Source organism: Python bivittatus, unplaced genomic scaffold (assembly GCF_059951505.1).
Source record: "Python bivittatus isolate LINGU-HERP-01145 unplaced genomic scaffold, Pbiv_v1 ctg000610_np1212, whole genome shotgun sequence".
Lineage (NCBI taxonomy): Eukaryota > Metazoa > Chordata > Lepidosauria > Squamata > Pythonidae > Python > Python bivittatus.
The window spans coordinates 17,254,172-17,271,243 of NW_028277088.1; the positions used below are offsets into that span (position 1 = coordinate 17,254,172).

General features: G+C 36.9%; 1 protein-coding gene across 4 annotated transcripts in view; it reads left to right on the top strand.

Annotated features, from left to right (window-relative positions):
• The window catches only part of ARHGAP21 (Rho GTPase activating protein 21), a 101,626-nt gene that overhangs the window by 29,471 nt on the left and 55,083 nt on the right, over positions 1–17,072 (top strand). For all 4 annotated transcript variants that reach the window (XM_088150342.1, XM_088150341.1, XM_088150343.1 and 1 more), the window contains exons 2-3: positions 12,657–12,839; positions 14,231–14,255. In XM_088150342.1, coding sequence (XP_088006468.1) covers positions 12,657–12,839; positions 14,231–14,255 — 208 coding nt within the window. The remainder of the gene's footprint in view (positions 1–12,656; positions 12,840–14,230; positions 14,256–17,072) is intronic.

Consider the following 17,072-nt stretch of genomic DNA (forward strand, 5'->3'; position numbering starts at 1 on the left):
TTTCCTTCTTCCCCCACTCTCTCTGATTTGTTATTCTACTCCTTTTCTGTGGTTGCTTTGGATTTTTAATAAAACATACAAACACACACAAAATACTTAAGTTTTGCAAGAGTTTCTAAGTTGGTAAAAAATTAGGGTTGTTGGCCACAGGTCCAGGGGCATAACAGCTTCAATCAGTGAGAAGAGATAGTGCCATTTCCAGCATCTGTTGCTACAGAGACCATGTGCTAATTTTAAAAAGGGGCAGACATGATTTCTTCTTTCTTCAGAAACTTTAAGTTTGAAAACGGAAAACAACTCAGAGTATTTTTTTCTTCTCTAGCTTCTGCAGTGTCCCTGTCTGACAGGGACTCTGGTGGGAAACAACTCATGTTTACTGATCCTTTATGAACATGGGCTCCCCATTCTCAAAGAAAAAAGCAATTAGCTATCCTTTGAGGATAATATTAAGTATGGTTTATTTATTGCTTTTGAAGATATCCCAACTTTTCCCAGGTCTCAGCAACTTCTATATCTATTGTCGAAGGCTTTCACGGCCGGAATACGATGGCTGGTGTGGGTCTTCCGGGCTGTGTGGCCACACAGCCCGGAAGACCCACACCAGCCAACTTCTATATCTGTTTCCCTAGGGTTGAAAGAACTAAGGTTGTTTTTTCTATAAGAGGGAGAGGCTGGGGGAATCTACCACCTTGTATACATGAACAACAATCATAACCAACTCTGTTGATTGCTTGTCTAAATTTGCAGCTTGCAGTTTATTAGTGGAATGGGACTGGGAGGAACACTACCATGCAGTAATGTCTCGGGAAAAATTGGGACTTGTGCAATTGTATGAGATCCAGTGATGTCACCTGAAAGAATTACTTGGATTGTATAGTCTATTCTGTATTACCTTCTACTGAAACAATTTGCTGATTGAGCTACTCAATTATCTTTAGTTGTTCTTGTATCTACAATTATATCCTTTTCCTTCCCCATTTTCTTTTGTAGGGTTTAGTTTCTACCATTGTCCCCTGGAAAAATAATGTTGCTTCTCCCTTAGAAATTGTTTTTTATCATCCTCTCTCCTTCTCATATTGGAATGCAATTCTTACAATAACTTTATAAGGTAGGTAAGTACTAATTCTGCCATATTGCAGAATATGGTTTCCTAAGGCCTATTCCTATTTCCTTTTCATCTGATGAATTCATGACCTAAGTGAGATATAAACTGAGAACATATTGATTTACAACACAGTTCTTGGTTATTCTCCTACACTACCTTGAAATGAGGGTAAAATTAGAAGTTTAGTTATAAATCCCATTTCTTATTCAGACTTTACTGATCACTTTGGAAATGTACAGGTAACCATACTGATCCCTTTCAATTGGTTTTAGCCAAGGTGTTTCTCTTTAATAATTTTTTCGAGGGACTTCCCTTCATCTGTTTGGCTTTGGAGAAATAAAAACTGTGTGTTATCTTCTCTGTATCACCAAATGAGGAAACCTTGATTAACTTGGTTAAACATTATTTGAAGCAGCTAATTGGATATTTAAAGTGATGAAAGTTCTAAGTTGGTTTCATTTAAAATATATGCACAAATATAGTCAAATACCTTTGTATTTGGAATTCTCTCCTATGAATCCACTGAGATTTATCCTCAGTAAGTTTTGTGTAGGATTACAGCCTTAATTTACACACAGTTCTAATATATTTAGTTGCAAAGAGCATAGGGAGATCTCAGCTGTGCTGCAGTTTTTGCTATCAAAATATTCAGGGGTTTCCCCTTTTCTCTTTTCTATGAATGTAGGATTTGGCACTACCATCTTGCATTTTAAATGCACTCTGCAGCTTGCTATATTGCTGATTTGGCAGGAGGGAGGGAGGGAGGGAGGGAAAGACCTCTTTCCTGAGTCTCTTCACTGCATAGCTTGCAGATCTGAGTACTACAGAGGCAAAAGCTGAGTCAGAGGAGAGATGCAGTCTGCGCTATAGCAGTCATGGCCCAGTTCAGGATTTTAGACTGCATGATCAACCACAACTGGAGTTTGATATGTAACCTGTATTGCGCTTGGAGTGGTCAGGTTTGTTCATTATATTTAGTAGTTTATAAAGCAGAAAAAACAGTATTGTGCAAAAGGAAGAAACTAAACTCCTTTCCCTTTCTTTTTCTGCACTCCATCTCCGATGCTTTACAGTATGCCATAATCATTAGTAAATGATTATGAGCTGGTTATTTAGGGTACTTTCTGCCTTAGCTAATTTTTTAAACTATTAAATTGGTTATTGAGAACTGTTTTGGATTGCAGGCATTGGAATAGCTCAGTTCAAGAAAAAGGTATATTGGAGAGAGACAGATTTAAAAAGCATGCATAGTTTGAAGTTCTAGTTGCTGTATAGTTATATTTTAGGAAAAATTAATATTGATTGACAATTCTTTTACTTAGTGCCCAGACTACCACAAATATGTATTATAAGAGTTTGTCATTGCATGGGGAAGAAACAAATATATGAAATAAGAAACACAAGACAAATTAAAATGAACAAGATAAACTGCTTATACAAGGAAGGACAGTAGTTGAGGTAGTACAGTTTGGATTTCATGTAACAGCAGCTGTTCTTATTTTGAAATTTTGAAGTCTGATATTGCTAAAGTTAATTTTGTTTTTGCTTCAGAGCAAATGATACATTTTTAAAAATAATTCCAAATCTTAAAGAGGAGAACTGAACTTTAAGGAAGGAACAGATTGTGTGTTGGTGAATGCGTAAGGAGTGGAAGGACAGGGATGCTAAGGGCTGGGGGCAGGTTGTTTCTTCAATACATGTGGGAATTATGGTTGCTTGTTCTGCATGAAAAGTATGAGAGTAGATGCGAGACAAGCAATCTAAGTTGAATTTGACAAAGTTGATGGACTGTACCAAAATGTGGCTTACCTTATTCCTGCTAGAACCTGCCCATGTGCTGCTAGGGATGTGATGCAAGTTTCTTTTTTAAACCATCTCTAGAGCTACACCACAGTAATATAAGCATTTATTTTCTAATCATTACTCACATCACCAAGCCTGAGTTAATTAATATTAACTGCTGGTTATGCTTAAGCAGTCAAAGTGGAAAGCAATAAAATGGTAATAGGCCTGTTTCTCCTAGACTCCTGTATTTTTTTCATCCCTCTGTCCTTTTTCTTACACACATACAGCTGCTTCCACTGTAGAAGGAATGGGAGGATCTTCTTTTTCATGTAGGGGTTAAGGTCACTGCCCAAGTAGACATTCTATCCTCATTTGGACATGGCGATCATTTGTGTTATGATGTAGATTCCCTTGGAGCAGGAAGAAGAGAAAAAAAACTACTCAAGGTGACCCTACAATTTATTCACTATGACTGTAGCCTCTGAAGAGGAGCAAGCTCCAATAGCAAGTAATTGACAAGTTTTGCTCACTTGTGTAAAAATGGGCTATGTTCTGCCTAAGACAACTGGTCAAAATAATCATAATGATAGAAGAACTCTGCTGGATCCAACAAAATGCCTATCACAATTGTTACTGCCTCTTTTATCCTTTGTAAGTAGTTGTTTAAAAACAGAGTTATATACAAACATGGGTTTCCCTTACATTGCATTTTCAAAGATTGGTTGTATGGTTCTTATGGTTTGATGTTGATCTTGAATTGAGTGTACAAGTAAAACTGGAGAGTATAAAGACCAACTTCACTAAGGACCCACTGATGTCCATTTAAAATTCCATAGTCACAAAATCACAGACTTCAGGGTAGCCATTTTAATAATAATGAATTTGAGGAACAATTGAAACATTAGATTGTGGCACCAAGTTGATAATGTTCATCTTTGAACAAAGTTCAAAGTATGCATGTTTCAAAGACACAGTTTTAATTATACTGCAGTTTCAGTGAGTTGTGTTCAATATCGTGTGCTGGAACAATCCCCCCCCCCCCCGGTGTATGGTGGACCTGAGCTCTGCTTGCCTTTGGAAAAGTGGTGAGGGCCTGATTTTTCCCCAGGCATATGGGTCTAGCTGAATGGAGTCCCCTTTTGATTATTTTAATTGTTTTGTTCTGCTTGCCATTTTATATATTGGATTATTTCTTAATGATGTAGGGGTGGTTTTTGTGCTAAATGTTTATTCTTGTTATTTGCTGCCCAGAGTCATATTGTTTGAGTTTGGCTGCCCTATAAATACTGAAATAAGTAAATACATTATATATTTATACACACATACATACAAAATAATGTTTTTTGCATCCCTGTTTTAACTGATTATCCACCTTGCTTTGTTCACATTCCCTGCATCTTATGATGTAGAACATTTCATTGGATAAACTTTGGTTACTTTGAAAAGTGCCATTTGTTCTTCCATTGCAATATGTGCCTAGAATATCATAAATTGTATGTATTCATTAATTCTATTTGTTAGTTTTTGTGTCCTGAAATGCTTATCTTCTTTTCCTGTATCTTTCTAGAGATGACAGTTTTGGATGGCCTATATCTGCATTTGGGAAGGACTACATGTATTAGTCTACAGAGTATTTGAGAAGGCGTAGCCTTAGAGAAATCAGTGTAGGGCATTCTTTTTTAAAACAGATGTGTGAGATTAAATCTTCAGGATTTGGAACTAGTTGCTGTACAGGAAAAAAGAAAAATGGCAATACACTTCTTGTAATACAAGACAAACATGGTATCTGGAATATAAAATTGCTTACTTTGAAGAATAAATGATTAATTTTACCCATTTGACAACCACTTTTAAGATCTCTGTTAGCAAGATATTAAATTACCCTCCTTTAGACCGACTTGTACAAATGTATCTGAAAGATAACCCATCACACATGGTGGAACATCAGTTTAGAAGACCTGCATGTGCCTGTCCTGTCACTATCTTTGTTAAATCACGTATGGAAATAATCATTTTATCTCTATTTTTAAATTTAATTCAATTTGTATATTGTTTGTTATATCTAACTGCTAGAGATGGCATTTCCTCTGGCTTTTAAAAACTGTAAATATATGTTTCGTACTTCAGTTACAGATCAGTCACTTTTTCTATACAACCCAGATACACTTCATGAGAAATGCCTTGGAAATTCTTAGTGGTTTCTCAGTGTCTAAAGTTAGTTGCTTTTTACCCCTCCACCATGAATATGGTAACCATGTAAACACACTTTTTGGATTTGGGCCTATAAGGTTACTAAATAGTATTACTTTACCACTATAGTGGTGCTTATTTCTATTGCATTGCTCCAACTCTGAATTATATGTATTGTTTTCCATGTTGATTTCAGGTGTTTTTATTACTAGAGGTTTTTTTCCCCTGTCAACTAATGTCCTTTAGTAAATAAAAAAGGGTTCCATTACTATCCTTCCAGTAAAATGGAAACCCCACATTGTATATTCACTATCATACTTCATTTGTAATAGCAAATATTTCTTACACATATTTAGTCTTCATTTCAGTTAGTTGCTGCTGCTATAGTTTAATCCATTTTTTGCATCTTATCAAGAAGGGTCCTTTATCAATAGTTATTTTAGGGTTGTGTTATTTTGTTAACTTTAATTTTAACTGCACTTTCTGTCCATAACAATCTGTTTCTTGATTTTCATTGAACATGTTGAGGTTCTCTGTTTCTCTATCCTAAATGCCCTAGCTTTTGGCTGCTGCTACTGAATGCCAGGTTAGCCTGTAATAAAGCCTCCCTCGTTTGTGATATAATCACAGATGAAAGGGCCAACCTGACATACATTACTGAGACCTGGCTGGGTCTGGAAGAGGGGGTGGCTCCTTCAGAAATGTGCCCAGCAGGATTTTGGGTGTGGCATCAGTGAGATCTCCAGGGCAGGGGTGGATGTGTGATGATTGTCATCTGGGAGTCTCTTAAGGCTTTCAGGGGTGCTGCTCCGCAGGTTGCCAGATACAAGATCCTATTCATTAAGTTGTGCTCTAGGGATCAGTTGAGATTGTTGCTACTGTACCAGCCTCCTGGCCTGAGCTGCTTGACTGCATATCCGGGTTGGCAGTGGAGTTCCCCAGACTTATGGTCTTGGGGGACTTCAATCTACCCTCTCTGGAGTGGATTCAGAGGCGGCTAAGGAGTTCATGGCTACCATGACAGCCATAGGCCTATCCCAGGTCATCCAGGGTCCGACACGGGATAGTGGTCACACACCTGGTCTGGCTTTACTGTCGGAGTAGTGGCAATGTGATCTGGAACTGGGGGAGCTTTTAGTGTCCCCCTTGTCATGGTCAGATCATGCCCTCATTACCATGTCAGTGGTGATGGGGAGAGATCCTGCCCTTGGACCCTGCTATGTGGGGTGCCATAGGGTTCAGTGCTCTCTCCTCTCCTATTTAACATCTACATGAGGCCACTGAGTGAACTCATCTGTCACCATGGGGTGAGGTATCATCAGTACGCTGATGATACCCAATTATACATCTCTGCCCCTGGCAAATTAATGCTGTTGATGTCTTATCCTGGTGCCTGGAGACTGTGGGGATCTGGATGGGGAACAATAGGCTTTAGCTGAACCCTGGCAAGACTGAGTGCTCTGGATTTTGGGGCCTCCCAGTCCTGGGAGTATACCATCTTTGGTACTGGATTGTGTTGCACTGCCCCAGACAGACTTGGTGCACAACTTGGGTGTCCTCCTAGACTCACAACTCCTGCTCAAAGAGGTGGCTCCACTGTTTGTAATATTCAGTGCTCTTTCCTAGCCTTTTTAAAATAATAACTTCAGTGTTTCTAATGGTAGTGTGTTTTAATATTGTTATTTCATGGTTTTATCATATACCACCCAGAATCACCTTCTGTGAGATGGGTGGCCACGTAAATATGATTTAGAAATTAATTACTTATTTTTTTAAAAAACTTTTATTTCAGTTTTAATCACGTGGTCCAAAGGATTTCTTAAAAGGATTTTTTTTTTAATATGTTAGTTTTATCTATCCCCCCACCCACCCAGTGCAAATTTTGACAAGATTAAAATGCCAGGAAGTTAACAGATGCTTAGATCCAAAGGCACTACTTCTAGATGTGGTTAGGTTTGCAGTGTTCTATAGTCAGGAGAACCTGTGGTTGTTATGAAGTGTTGTACATGATTCTCTTTTTCAGATGTCTATATGGAATGGATGTCAGTGTTGAGCTTGGTAACAACCTTACTGACCCTTCTGTGAATAAAGCATGTTTCAAAACTTTATTATAGGTTTTACATGAATATCAGATTTGATCTTGACCAGGGAGGCTCAGGTCCTAGCTCTCACTTCACATGGAACTTACTATGTTCCAATCACGAATTCTATAACTCAGCTGGAAGTTCTTCACAGGGCAATTCAGGTCCCAGAAGAAAGACAGGATATAAATTTAAAAGTAAATCAAACATAACTAAATAGACAAGTGTCCTAATAACAATTTAATACAGGTAGTCCTCACTTAGTGACCACAATTGGGACCAGCAACTCTGTCACTAAGCACAGTGGTCACTAAGTGTGAAACATCACATGACCATGATGGGCTTACAACCTCACTTTAGCTTCAGTCATTAAGAGAATCACCATGGTCATTAAGCGAGACATCAAGTGGCTGCTATTTGCGATTTTACTTCTGCACTCTTCATTAACTCTGCTTGTTGGAAGCCAGTTGTGAAGCATGCAGATTGTGATCATGTGACTGTGGGACACCGCAACAGTCATAAATATGAGAATTGGTCGCAAATCTGGGTTTTTTTTTTTTACACTGTCATAACCTCAAGCAGTCACTAAACGAGGCAGTAGGTAAGCAAGGATTACCTGTATATCATTTGCCACTGTGTATGGCATGTATGAATGAATGTTCTGTAGTATTACCATACACTGTTGCTCAAAAGTTAGCATCCATTATTCCCTAATTTAACCCTTTAGATTTTTTTTTTTTTTTTTTTAAATCTGCGTTCAGTCATTACCGACTCTGCAGTGACTGCTTGGACGAGTCCTTGCAGTTTTCAAGGCAAGGTGTTTCGGAAGTGGTTTGCCAGTGCCTCCTTCCTAGAGCAGACCCCAGCTGGCGAGCGCAGGAGGTGGGGCTTCCGTTGCTTCGTGCCCTTTTTCGGGCGAGCGCAGTTTCGTGCTTACCGGCAACTGCTCCCGTCTCCCTTTGCAAGGCGCCGCCAGCATTTTTCCTCCCACTGGAGTGAGAGTACCCATTTATCTACTCATGTGAGTTTTCGAACTGTTGGGTTGACAGGAACTGGGGAGGAAACAGGAGCTCTCCCTGTTAACGCGAAGGCTGGACTCGAACCGCTGAAGTGTCGACCATTTCTGGCTGCCAACTTTCAGCGTCATTAAGCCGCTGCGCCACCGCGTTCCCCTAACCCTTTAGATACATAAATGTTAAACAGGATTTATTTATAATAGTAGTATCCTTTGGTTGTAAGTAGCTCCTCCAATCTTTGCAAAAAACAAAATGTTTACTAGCCTGTTAGGTGCTGAAAGAGTGTTCAACTTGCTGTATTTATATGCTAGGTACAAGAGCGGCATTCCTCTCCCCTGACAGCTGCTTAGTTTCTGCACTGGCAACAGTGGAGGAAGGGACTATCCCACTCCTTTTGTGCCAGCTCTTTCAGTATTCTACATGCAATTTTTGCTTGCAAATGGCTTTAAATAAACAGCAGCATATAATACATTGATTGTGGTGAAATACATTCATACATTAAAATAATTTTCTAAGACTATATATGTTTAAATGGATACTCAGTGAGCCTTCAAATAATATTGATTCTTAAACTTGCCATTAAAATTACAACTAAATTTTACCTAGCCATGTTCAAGGAAAACTCTAAAATCCCTGCTTCTTTGTGTGGGAGTGTAAGAGATGAATGGTAGTTTTGTGCTATAGTACAGTACACTTTGACATATTTTCCATTGTAGCTCAAGGTGTTTCCTTCCATATGCAAATACCTGAGAGACTTGGAAGTATGCCATGACGGAAATTCTTTGACCCTGACTATTGCCGGCTAGAGAAATGAATCAAGACTGCATGTACTTTTGTACAAATCCTTTGGTTAAATGATCAGAATGCTAGGACATAACTTTTTTAGTCAAATTAATTGCTTCAATATATAACCAAGTTGCATTAAACTAAAGTGTTCCCAGGTTACTCTTGGGTAACTTCATTAGAACTACTTTCTGCATTTCAAAAAAATTGAACCATAATTTCTATAGTCTTTTGGCACTGTCCATTTTGCCATAAATAATAAAAGTTGAAGACCAATATCAGTTTATACAGTAATATACTAAGATGATCTGCTGTGATGCAATGTATGAATAAAGTAAGGATTTTAGTCTGAATCCCGATTTATGCATTTGATCTAAGAAAAGTGGATTTTTCTTACGCACTCCCTATGCTGATTGAGATAAATCATGGTGTTATGAGGAAGAAAGTGAGGGCTGAAAATGTGTCAAAAATACTTTCTGTGGGCTTCACACAGATTTCAGGAATAATCTCTTCCAACTCAAGTTCTACCACATTTCCTATCCCATTCAGCACTTCAGCTGACCTTCTCTACGACATTTTTAACCTAGTAGTTTCTTCACAGTGATTCTCTGAAGTGAATTCTTCCATGTGGCTTCTGCTAATGACTGCCTATCTTAGGTTGGAAGCAGCATGAAAAGACTTGACAGGAGAAATATGTTATAGTGTTTCAACTCTTGTTGCTTGACATCTAATGCTTCAGATCTCACTGTTATTTTGCTTTGTTACAAATAATTCCCTCTTAGAGGATTACAGGTAGTCCTTGATTTACGACCACAATTGGGATCAGAACTTCCATTGCTAAGTGATGCAGTCATTAAGTGAGCTGTGCCTGATTTTACGACCTTTTTGCCCCAATTATTAAGTGAATCACACGGTTGTTAAGTGAATCCGGCTTCCCTGATTGACTTTGCTTGTCAGAAATCCCCTGGGAAGATCGCAAATAGTGGTCATGTGATCCCAGGACACTGCAACTGTCGTAAATACATGCCAGTTGCCAAGTGCCCGAATTTTGATCATGTGTCCACAGGGATGCTGTTACAGTATAATAAAACTCCAGTTTCCTATTTTGGATTTAATATAATTCCAGGTTACTTGAGTTCACAGTCAGCAGACTTTTTACATTTTGCTTAAATCAGTACAGTTTAGCCTAGGGTAAATTGTAAAATGAATGTGATCATTCATGCCCCTTGAGCAAACTAGTATACATAGCAACCTTTATTCTAACAGTTTGTTCCCTTTTCATTTCTGATTTAAATACCTTGTGATCTCTGGATATCTTAGGAGAAAGGACACTCAGCATAATTAAGCTACATTTTGTATTTTCATTTCTGGTGGAAGCCACTGCACATAACCACAGAACTATTTTATAAACCATTTGCACATGTAAAGCTGTCTAGCTAAGTGGAAGCACCCAGCATCCTCTTTGTGATCTTGAAAAGTTAAACAGGGTTGCATTTGGTCAGGACAAGAAAATCCTGCTAGGTTGGGAAGTCAAAAAGCACATTGGAAGAAGGCAGGGCAAACTATTCCTATGTGTTGCCAAGAAAAGGATGTGGACATATCCAAGAAATCATACTTGACTCAGAGGAAACTTGCTTTTTACAGCATTTTTCCTATTTTTTGATAGGAAAAGAAGGTTGCACTGTAATAAATGGAGAGTGTATGTATTGCTCAGGTAAAATAAACAATAGTTTCTGTACAACTATATTCATGGTACACCCCCCCCTTCTTATTTAATTGATATTATCTGGGTGGTTCATAATAAGAGAAAAACATGAATTTAATGATCTGTAATCTTAATGTCTATATATACACATACACACACATTTATATACACACATTTATTAGATACAGTATAAATCTATAATTCTATAAATTTGTGTGTGTGTGTGTGTGTGTTATAAAATTTATATCATACATATTTATTTATTTCTAGGGTTTGAAACCAAAAACTGCAGCTTATAATATCTTAGAGAAGATTATAATAAAGCAGAATAAATGCAATCAGATACCTTCTCAACAACATTAGTTGTATTCTTTTAATTTGCATAATAGCATTCTTATTTACTGCTTTGCTTTCATTTCTGTTTTGCATCCCTTCAGTGACAGAATGTGTTGTTTGTGAGCCACTTTGTGAATAGCTTTTCATTACTGTTTTGCCAGGTTCCTGAAGGGAAGGAAGTTGGCAGAAGAGGAAAAGCAGAGAGGTTTTGAGTTTAAAAACTCTGGTAAAGCAGCTGCCATCCAAATGACAGTTGCTTGCAGAGAATAAGTGAGTCAAGGTAGAGATAGAATGAAGTTATATTTGATAGTATTAGCTAATTGAAAAGAAGTATCAGAAGGAGCATAAACTCGGTTGTATTATTTAGGCTATAAACCTGCAGTGATTGCATTTCGAACATTGAGTCTAGAACAAAATGTTAACAAAATATATGTGATATATAAGAAATACATTCCTTCCCTTACCTAGATGAGAAGCCTTCCCCAGTCTGGCAACTTTATGATGTACTGATTCTACAAATCTCCAAGATCTTAGCCAGTTTTGCCTTTAGCCAGGTTGGCTGGGAGATTTAGGAGTTGCATACCCAGTATATCTGGAATCTGCCAGGTTGAGGGAGGCTGTTTTCTGGTATGATTTGGTGGCAACAATAAATTGTCATGGCTAAAGCTTACAAATATCCTTGGCCAGACACATTAAAATTCATAATTCATCATGGTGGTCATTTTTCCCCCCACAGGGGAAAGATGGTGAAAATAAGGGGTGGGAATATCAGACTGGGTAGGCCAATGGACACCACTACCCAGTGGTGTGCAGAATTCCTTTGGGCAGGAGTAGCTAGTTATGCATGCTTTTTGTTGGCCTTTCACTTGAAAATATCCAAAGAGGAGCTTGACAGTTATATGCAGAGGGAGTGTTGACTACAGTTTTGGTATAGCTAGCAAAACCAATGAAGACTTATAAGCCATGATTTAAGCACTAATAAATTTCCTATGAGTGTTTCTTTATTTGGCTAAAATCCAGCTAAGACTGCATACAAATCCTTAACAAGCTTTCTAAGATCAGTAGGATTTACTTCTTAGTAAGAATAGTTACTGATCAAAAGCTATGAGAAGTTTGTTAGTTAATGTCTTACATTAGTTTAAATAAGATTGGTCATAGAAAACTTTACTTGGAATCAGACCATTATAACATGCTGTCAATTAGAAAAGATGTTAAACAGACCTATACAATATGCATTTTGCAGACATTAGCTGTTGGGTTTTTGTAGTTTTTTTTTCTCATTCATGTGCTCCTATTTTGTTATTTTTAAAAAATTAGCAATATCATTTTGTCAAATAAATTGAAAATATGGGCATGGAGAACTGTAATATAAATTCCTAGATACCAACATTGATTTAAGTATTCTTTATGTATCTCTCCCTGTGGCTTCCTATACCTCCTGTAACAGTAATTGGCAAATAATGACCTAGTATAAGGTCATTTTCTATTTTCCTAGCGCCGTTTGACCTGTAATTTATTGGCCAGCAAAGATAGATACATTTGCAAAAGTCTTTTGCACAGGTCCATTTGCATGAGTAAAACTGCTTCCAATAACATAATGAACTGCATGAAATTAAAGACTTTAAACTGGTTTTTTTCCCTCTCTCTCTCATTAGGTGTCCAAAAATAAAGATGGAAAAGAGCAAAGTGAAGCAGTGTCCTTGTCAGAGGATGAAGAAAATTTCTCTTGGCCTGGACCCAAAATGGTAGTTTTACGAAGAACATCACAAGGCTTTGGCTTTACCTTAAGACATTTTATTGTTTACCCCCCAGAATCTGCTATTCAGTTTTCTTTAAAAGTGAGTAAAATGAATTATGAATAAAATTTCAAAGTTATAAGAATACAAGAGAGTTGTAATCAAAAATAGTTTACCAATGTCACAGGGAAATTCTTTGTAGTTAGATTGCCAGATCGGGTATTCCAGTTTAACAGTAGTTTTACACAGAAGTGTCTTGTTCTTTGTCTTATTGCTCTTAATTTGGGAGAAACCCATTTAACACAGTGGAATTTATTTCACAGTACATATGTGAAGGTTAGGACAAATGAATTGCTGTTTTGTGAAGAGTGCAGTTTCTTTGCCAATTAGGTTTTTAAATACTTCCAATATTCAAGTAATTTAGACTCCTTAAACCTAGTTAGACTTTGCCTCAGTTCCACATATGAGAGATAAATGGTATCATAATGGGAATAATACTGATAGAGCTTAATTTCTGAAATGCAGTTCAAAAAAAAAATGAAATGCTTATGTTACATCAGCCCCAAGCCTTTTGCAGGATTGCCTACTCTCATTAGTGGAGCATCTTTTGCACCTCCTGTCACATAGGTATTTGAGCAATAAATCAATTTTTTTCTGTGTCAGGGCCAGTACTGTGGAACAAACTACCACTGAAGTTGAAGCAAGCTGCCTGCTTACTGCAGTTTAAGAGGGTGCTCAAAGCATAATAGCCTTTTAATGTTAATGTTGTAGTTTTTATATTTTTCTTCTTAATCTTTTAATAATTGCTTTATGGATGTTTTAACATATAATTGTAAACAGCCCACAGGTGCCATATGAATCTTCTGAAGAAATAAAAGTGTAGCAGCCATTATAATGAGCCTAGTATTTTCTTAATGCTAAATATACTTTAAATAACAGAGAAGAATGTTAAATAAATCTAGTGAAGAGTCTGAAGTAGATAACTAAAAAAAAAATGTGCAAAGTCCAAGGTTCAGTCCCTGGTATCTTGGTATTTCTAGATAGGGCTGAGAAAGGGTTCTATTACAAATCATGGCAAGATATTGCTGATTACTATATATAACACCAGTCATAATGGCACATCTAACTCAGATAGCTTTGATGTCCTATCCGGTTTCCTTTGAACTGTGAACTTTAGCAATTAATTTCTTGTTAAAATTTTAACATGAATCACTGCCATAAAAAGTAATTTTCAGAATGACTTTCTTTGATCACTTCTGTTGTCAGCCAGTTGCCTCATTAATAAATATTTAAATTAAGAATGTTGAGATGGTTTATGGAAATACACAATTATGCAAAATCAAAATTATAAGTGGTTCTTGCAATTCTGTCTAATTTACTACTATCTTAAGTCACTCCAGAACAGTTTGAAGGAAATGGCTTTCAAAAGCTTAGCTACAAAGAGTTTCTTTGTTTTTATTCAGTGACTCTGGATTTTTCTGCATCTTTTACAGGATGAAGAGAATGGAAATAGAAGTGGTATGTTTTCTCTTTGATACTTGTATTTAGCTTCCTACTTTTTTGTGAATACTTAGAATAGATGTATAAAATATTGGTAGTTTGTTATTTAATTATATATTGTATATGAAATTTGTAAATGTACATAACTACCCAGTAGACCCAAGTGTTTCCCTCTCCCCTACTTGTAAGATTTGTGTAAAAGGCAAGAAAGACAAGCTCCATGTCCCTGTAACCATCATGAATTGAAGAATGGGAGAACCTTTACCTTCTCCCCTGTCTTTGATTCAAAATAATTTACATAATATTATTTTGTGTTAATTTGCATGGATAGATGTTAATTGGAAAGTTATATAGCTCATGAAACAAATATACCATTAACAATTATGTTTGCTGAATCCAGGGTGATAGGCAAGCTGGGAAGTGTCCATAGTCCATAGTTGTCCCATAGTTGTCATTTGATTAAAGTTTGTCTTAAGGTAGTCTTCAACTTTTTGCCCTTAACTATAACTCACCTTAGACATATTCAGTTGTAGGTATTAAAAATATTTTATAATTATGCAGTTGGAAAGTATTAGCAGTGTGCTGGGACTGAATATCATATGTAAGCAGAATTAAACATTATACCTTAATAGGATGTGGTAGGAAGAAACCAACTGGGTACTGTTATTAAGGTCTGAATTACATTCCAGCAACAAGTTTGGAATAATGTGAAAATAACGGGTTAGGATTTCTCTAGATATGTCATCCAAAGTTATATTAGATCAAGTTATCAGTATGTCAGATTATGGGAATACAGGAGTTTCTTCAATGTCTAATTCATCTTGTTGCCTTGGTAGCAACAGACTCTACAAGTATGCTTTATGAAGAAACATGTCTATATTTTTCTTCCTTGTTTTAGTCATATACAGCAAAAAATGATAGGAAATAACTTAAGATATCTAGAGAAAATCTCTCCCTTTGTTCTATCAGGGTCTTCTACTAGAATCCCTAGAATCATAAAAATGATAATAAATGCATGTCAGCAGAAATCTACAGAAGCACAGAGAAGCCAGTTTTAACTGAAGCCATAAATTAAAACTTGGTGACATACTGCTACACCTGGGCAAATTAAAAGATCTTAACTTTTTAATTTATTATTAATCAAATCACAGGATTCTTTGTGGCTAACAAGATACAAAAAATATAATAAAGTATTTTTTAAAAATAGTAAAATAGATAAAAACCAAATCAGTTTGTTTATCAAACTTGTATACTGCCACATACAGTTACTGGAAAGATAACAGATCTGATGTAGGGCAAACCTCTCTGAGGGTATCATCTGTGTAATTTTTTACCTCTTTGGAAATGATGTAAAGGACCTGACCCTTTCCACATCTGTCTCTCTTGGTGAACACCTAAGCCCTGTGCATGGATCTCAGGTACCCTGGAAAAATTTAAATTTCCAAGTTACCTGGCATCATTGAAACATTCCAGCAGGTTCCTGGGGGAAAAACAGAAGTTTCTCTTTGGCTTGTAGCCTTAGCTGAGAGGAACTCAACACTGCTTTCCTTATTGCCTCAAACTAATTACAAGTGTTATGAGTTGGCGAGGGTTATATTTGGAGCCAGGAAATTGCATCCTTGACAACATCTCTATGAAGAATGTGAAGTAGATGAGAACAGAGGTCAAGATAGAGAAGACGTTGCGTCTTTGTGATATACAGGATTTGGGTCTGTCCCCTGGTGGATATATTAATAATGAAGCAAGCCAGCATGTCGTGTCTTAAAAGAGTCCTGTTATTATGCGTTTTGTGGAGAATAAATAGCAGCTTAGCTTTGCTTATGCATCTGTGGAGAAAATGAAATTAAATGCTAGTTTTACACTTGTGAACTATGAGGTGAACATTGGCAGGTGAAAAAGATGGAAGCCTGTGTGGTCAAGGGATTGAAAAGGGTATAGGAGGACAAGAATGGAAGAAATTAAAGGTGGAGGGAGTTGCCATTTAAGTAATTGTGGAGTTAAAATGAGACGAGCAAAAGAAGAAAAAAAGAGGAATTATGAAGGAGAAATGAATGGGTAGCTTCAAAGACCCATCTGAATTCTGATCAAAACAAAGTTTATTGGCCAGTGGATATGTGAAAAAAAATCTGGTCATTTGGCAGAGTGAGTCTAGGGAGTCTCATGGAAGTTAAGGTATCTTTATTTGATTACCCTGACTTTCTACAAAGAAGCAATAGAGATATTATTTAGGTTACTTCATTATTATGTTTTTATTCCTCCTTTGTTGTAGCAGCTCAGAGAAGGGGTGAGTGGCTTGCTCGTTTTGTTACTATCTGAACAATAACTCCTTGGATCATTTATTTATTGTATTTATTAATTTGATGTATGGGGCTACCCAGTTGATTAGCAACTCATAACAGGTGACCTCCTGCAACAGGAGGACCTCCTTTAATAGCAATATGCATATATAAAAAAGTGGGGCTTTGACTACCTGGTTGTGGTTGCCATCTTGACTTTTTTAATCCTCCCCTTTGAGGACACCCCCTCAGTCATATAAAATACTTAATTGTATATTGAAACTATACATTTCCAGAGAAATTAAAGTAAAATTGTGAAATAAAACGTACTGATTTCTTGATTATAGACACATGTATGTGTTTTATTATGGAAGAACAAGTTAACTTTTAAAAGACAGAAAAGGCACCATAACGGAGGGAGTAACTATCTCAGTATTCATGCTCAGTATGGGCAGGCATGAATAGCGTAAGAAAGCTTCTGTTTCTACAGCCATATATAGTAGCTAACATATAAGATCACTGATGTTTATATAAGCACACTTGCTATAGTGGATAGGCT